Source organism: Apteryx rowi, unplaced genomic scaffold, assembly GCF_003343035.1.
Source record: "Apteryx rowi isolate R43461 unplaced genomic scaffold, aptRow1 scaffold_828, whole genome shotgun sequence".
NCBI lineage: Eukaryota > Metazoa > Chordata > Aves > Apterygiformes > Apterygidae > Apteryx > Apteryx rowi.
Window position 1 is genome coordinate 314,026 of NW_020451125.1, and position 5,709 is coordinate 319,734.

The 5,709-nt window shown below is 38.0% G+C and overlaps 1 protein-coding gene across 1 annotated transcript in view; it reads left to right on the forward strand.

Moving 5' to 3' along the window:
* LOC112977376 (thyroid peroxidase-like) overlaps nucleotides 1–5,401 on the forward strand; it is a gene marked incomplete at its 3' end in the record, with an annotated part of 10,501 nt that extends 5,100 nt beyond the window's left edge. Inside the window, exon 4 of the mRNA XM_026089677.1 lies at nucleotides 5,272–5,401. Coding sequence (XP_025945462.1) covers nucleotides 5,272–5,401 — 130 coding nt within the window. The remainder of the gene's footprint in view (nucleotides 1–5,271) is intronic.
* Between the last annotated feature and the right edge of the window lie 308 nt (nucleotides 5,402–5,709).

The window sequence follows — 5,709 nt, forward strand, 5'->3', positions numbered from 1 at the left end:
GCTGACTACTCCTGATCTTTCCCTCCATATGCTTAGAGATGGCATCCAGGATGAGCTGTTCCATCACCTTTCCAGGGATGCAGGTGAGGCTGACTGGCCTGTAGTTTCCTGGGTCCTCCTTCTTGTCCTTTTTGAAGCCTGGAGTGACATTGGCTTTCTTCTGGTTTATTGACAAGACCATTAAAAAAGTCACAGCTGTGATTTACTTGTAGCTTCACAGTTTGCATGCTCATAAAAGTTGGAAAATCTCATAACTCAGAAATGTTCAGTGACATTTATTAGCATTACCAGTTATTTAATTTTATCTCCATAAGCACTGAATTGCTATAGTCTCCTGCTGCATTCTGTAGCAGCGTTTGACTTCCAGCTGTAGATGATAAGAATAGGTTTCCAAAGCACTACTGAAAATTACTCAGCCAGAAAAGATGCTAGTTTCCTTCTGRAAGTGGAGAGACTGTTAAAGAACAAGTTTAGAATGTTGATTCCAGAAGAATAACTGCAAATGCCAAACAAACAAAAACCCCCAACAAACAAAAAGAGCTCCACAACTTTGATCTGCATTTGCAATGAAAACTTGTTGATTTTATGCATATTATGGGAACTGAGATGATTTTTTGAGATTTTCACCAATTTCAAACAAACCATTGTTGAACTAAAGATCATGCGAAGGCTTACATACAAAAATATTTATTTATAGGGTCCACAGATGGTGTAATACATTAACTCTTAATGTTAAAGCTTATCTTCAGTGGAAAAGGGAAAGAAAAGGAAAAAAACGGAATGACAGAGAAAAGGGAAAGGGAAAACTCCCTAGTGGTCAGCTAGGATGAGGATCAGTAGAGGTCTCCCCAGATGAGCACCCTCTTCTGAGTGTCTTCTCCAGTGCCGCAGGTGCTTCCCCCAAATATGTTTTTCAAAGTAACTGTATAGTTTCCCAAAGATCTGTTCAGTCTCCTACTGGTGGGTCTCACTCATTAAGCTAATAGCTCTGATTGGAGCACACTTTGATCAGGTGTGGATGTTGAAATGGTCTGATAAACTTTGTGCATGTGCATTATTTATTGCTTATTGGCTATCTAAATGACTATTATTTACTATTGCCATCTACTTGCTCCCGAATATAAGATCACAAAATAAAGACTATGAAGCAAGGGGTGAAAAAGGCAGGGGTGAAGAGGAAGGAAAAAACTGTTCATACATCAGTGGCAATTGCTTCCTGCAAAACCCAACATAATAGATGTAACCATATTTCTGGAATCCTCCAGAGCAGGACTATGAGGATAAGAGCACTTTCAAATACAAGGGTAAAAGGTACTTATACTTAGCAGCCTCTGGATACATAGGCATAAGGTCACAAAGTGAAAGGCAGACAGCATTGTTACAAATGAAAGGGTAGAGTTGTGAACGGAAGGTCATTAGCATTACCCAGGTTAAGCTACTATGCAACACAGTGACTGAACAGTAGTAAAACTCTGCAGTTTTATTAGTCACTCAGTCTGTTTTTATGAGAACAGCCAGTTCTGCTACATCACAAGTGATTTGGAAGAAACATGTCTGATAAGCTCTTTGTTGAAAGGGCACAACCTGATATGCATCAATGATACAAATCTAACTATGTGAGTATCCATAAATTCTGCTATGCACTTGCAGAGTTGTCTAGAATCTGAAGGAGCAGCTGGTATTATATTCGCAATTGACAACTCCATCAGGACTTGAACACATTGGTCAAGATTCATGCAGTTGAATTTAGGCTCGTAGGCTGTGGCTCTTAATTTACAGGCTTGGCTGCTGTAGTCTTTCTCTACAGGCATAGAGAGAAATAGACTCTGCATTGGGTAAGTGAAAACCTCTTTTTCTCTTCAGTGACTATAGTAATACTAGGATGTGTGCAGGAATTTCAGCTTGGTTCCTAAAACTGGGTAGGATAATATGATTCATTGAATCTGGATAGTCTTTAGTCACTGTGTTTTACTTTGCATGATCCTATGCTTACACCAAATCAGTGCTTAATGCTGTCATTCGGATTTGGTGGTATTTTAGACTTTTTGCACTAAACACCTACAAGAGGCCAAAGGCAGCAAAAAGCCAAAAACAAAGACTTTGAAACTAGCAAGACAGATCTTCACTTAGTTTAGATCTTTGTGAGCCTTTTGAAATACCTCAAGCTTTACTGAGATACATCAGTAAAGTTCCATTATATTATCATGCAAACAACATATTCTACTATGTAAATGAGCTTCAAATACTTCTAACATTAAACAAAGAAGTACCAGTCTGTACTTTTTCCTTACTTTACAGCTGCCACTTTCAGGTAGAAGATATATCAGGATCCGTGTTGTGTTTGTCATTTTAGTCACCCAGCAGGAATGCGCAGCTCTGTGGTAGGTCAGTAACTAAATGCTGTATTTCATAAGTGAAATGTAAAAACAAATTTCAAAGTGAAATTAGCTGTTTACCCATAAGAAGAATCTAGTTAAATATATTTAAAAGTAAGCACAGAATTTCTTTACTGATGCTTTGTTTAATTAGTTCACTTATTTGGGACAAATCAGCTAGATTACAAGGTATTTATTCAGCAGCCCTGAGATTATTTTGTTTTAGTGTGATATTCTTAGAACAAAGGCATAAAAGAATAGCATATACTTGCTCTTCTGTGGAGAATATCAACATGACATCAGGCATTCCCAACAGTATCATTATCCAGATTTACTAGTAACACATATCAACAGATTTTGCTTTTCTTTCTGCCTAAAGGGATATGTGTGGATAATAAGCAAAACATATTTACAACATTATTTTTTAATGAAGAAAGCTGGGAGATAAGACATGTCCAAATAGCTTTCTTTCTTCATTTTTATCTCAACTAAGTGGCACTGATCTGTGTGGTTTTTAGTGTTTAGTGCAATGAGAGGGGTTTGAAGATAAAGGAATTACAGGTGCTAAAGGACAGGAATCTTACAGTGCAATTAACCTCACTTAATCTTAGCTTTCTAAACCAGTTAGACATCTACTGCAAGCTTGCTGTTTYGGCTGTTCCTACTTGTGAGACATAGGATGAGATGATAGGATGGCACTTAGGAATTATCTGTCTCTCCGGTTTGATGGGCGGGAGCTTAGACAGCTAGATAGATTTTTATGCCTAACATTTAGGCAGTTAAGATAACCTAGGAGGAATTTCACCTGCAGCATTTCTGTTTCATTGCTGTGCCATTAGCCATTGCATCAGACCAGGATGTGATGCCTGGTCTGAAAACCTAAGATCCAAGGCAGTAAGGGTTTGCATGTGGCTCACCTTGGGGACAGAATGACATCCTGACAGAATCCATTGGTTATAAGAAGGAATTTGGGTATTTCCTTTAGAGTGACTGCTTCACTATTTTAGTGGCAAGTTTCAGAAGTTTTCCATGTTTTCCAGAAGTTATGTCCATGACAGCTCAGAGCAGTAGAAAACATGAYAGACTCCAATTGTTTAATTATCATATCACATTCATTCAGCTTTTTTTTTCTACCAGTAGATCCTGAAACTAGGCAGAACATTAAAAGACATAAATCCAGATAGTAAACTGCATCTTAAAACTTCAGGTTCCTCCTAAGGGAGCCAAAACAAAATCTCAGCTGTGTAATTCCAGTATTTCACAAGTGAATGTAAAGTCCYAATTTCCATAAACAGAATGTATCGTAATCACATATGACTATTTTATAAGGTTTATGGCACAGAAATCATTATTTCAACTGCTCTGGATGAAAACCTTTTTTAATTCATACAAGATTCCAAGACATTAGCATGTTTTATGTAATAATAAAAAGGCATCTGAGAAGAGTTTTACTACAGTAGCATTCTAGTGAGCTGCTAAAATATAAAAGCAATCAGGAGAAAAATCACTGGTTAAGTAGTTAAATTAACATTTCATTATTTTTAATTGAGTGAAATAGCACTACACTATGTGCAGTATTTTATGCAATTTCAATAAAGACAAATCAACTGCAACTAATTTGAATGTTTTATTAAGGCATACTTCAACCTTCAAGTGTGAATTATTGTGGATAATTAAGTGTATTACTGTACCATATAGCTTGACAAATTGAGCCTCTTTGGTGTGGTGGAGATCAATGGAGTATTAAAATAATTGTTCCCTCTTTAGTATCCCCATGTGTCAATGTATGTGTTCTGCTAACTGTCTGGGACATTTCTAGTTCTCTGTGTCTCACTTTACAGTATTGATCAACTGGGTGCATTGCTAAAATTTTATTTATTCTTTTTAATATTAATGTATATTTAGCAATTATGAAATATATTTAACAGATCATGTAAAAAAATAAATCTCTTATTAGAAAAAATGCATTAGAAATGTTCATGATGACAGAAGGAAAATTAATTGGGTCAAGTCCAGGACTCAGTGGCTATGCTAATAAATAAAATGGGGCAAGGACCATTCCCTGGCTCTCCAATCAAGTGGCATGACCTGACTCTTGTCTCTATGGTTAAACCCTCTCCTTCCTTTGGAAGAGGTTACTCTCCTACCCTCTTCCAAACCGACTGAGTGCAGAGCGGCAGGCTGGCACACACTAACCCCAAGATGGGCCCAGCCARGCATTGTTCAGAGGAATGCTAGCTGGTCTGAGCAAAAAATACACTGGGTTAGTGTTAACAATTTAAAAGCATAGTTACATGCATGCCACTACTTCGGCTTGTGCATATGCCATCCAAAAACTGTACCAATTTATTAGTATAGATGTAACCAGATGGAGCAATGCCACTGACTTCAGTGACATTAATCAGCGTTCCACTTTCTTCAGTCCTTTCTCCTTAGAGCTTGTTAAATCATTACTTCTGTATCACTAACAACCATTTTTCTTTTAAGCTTTCTTCACCTTCCTTCTAGGGTTCCATTATATTTTCTTAAGTCTTGATTTCCTATTGTTCTAAACAAAAGACTCTTAAAAAATGCCAGCAAGAGCCCTTGGTTATATATCCAATTTTCCAAAGAAGGAGGACTCTGTCAGGAATCACTGTATGGGCAAGTGTTTCAAAGATACCCAAAGGTAACCAGCCTGTATTAAAAATATAAGTCAGATAATGGTATTTCATTAGTAATTTAACTCTTCTTTGCCTTCATTTTGACTCAGATTGACATTGGCATGATGACCAGTATTTGATGTCTTTTCAAAGATATAAACATCTTATTACAAGGGAATATTGTCATCTGACAGCTCATTATTTTCCATTCAGAATTTTATGGAGGGTTTTTTTTCTTTTCTTTGTCTTTCCAGAAAACATCCTAAGTGGGGAGCATCCAACACAGCCTTGGCTAGATGGCTCCCACCGTCCTACGAAGATGAATTGGGCCAGCCCCGAGGATGGAACCCTGGTGCCCTGTACAACGGAGTCCAGCTGCCCCTGGTGAGACACAGCACCGCGAGGTCACCTGAAACATTTACACTTGGCTACAACCATATCTGCCACCATACACACATTTACATCAGTATATCGAACCACAAAAAAAACTGTCTAATTCAGTTAAGGAGCCATTAGTTTTGCTTAAGCATAAGTTCAGTCAGCTAAATAGTGACAGATTCACTGCACATGGGTTGGGGTAACCTCAAGCAGCAGTGCAGACAGGGGACTGACAGCCTGGGGAGCAGCTTTGTTGAAAAGGACCTTGGTGGAGAGCAGACTGAGCATGAGCCAGCAGTATGCCTTGCCCTGGT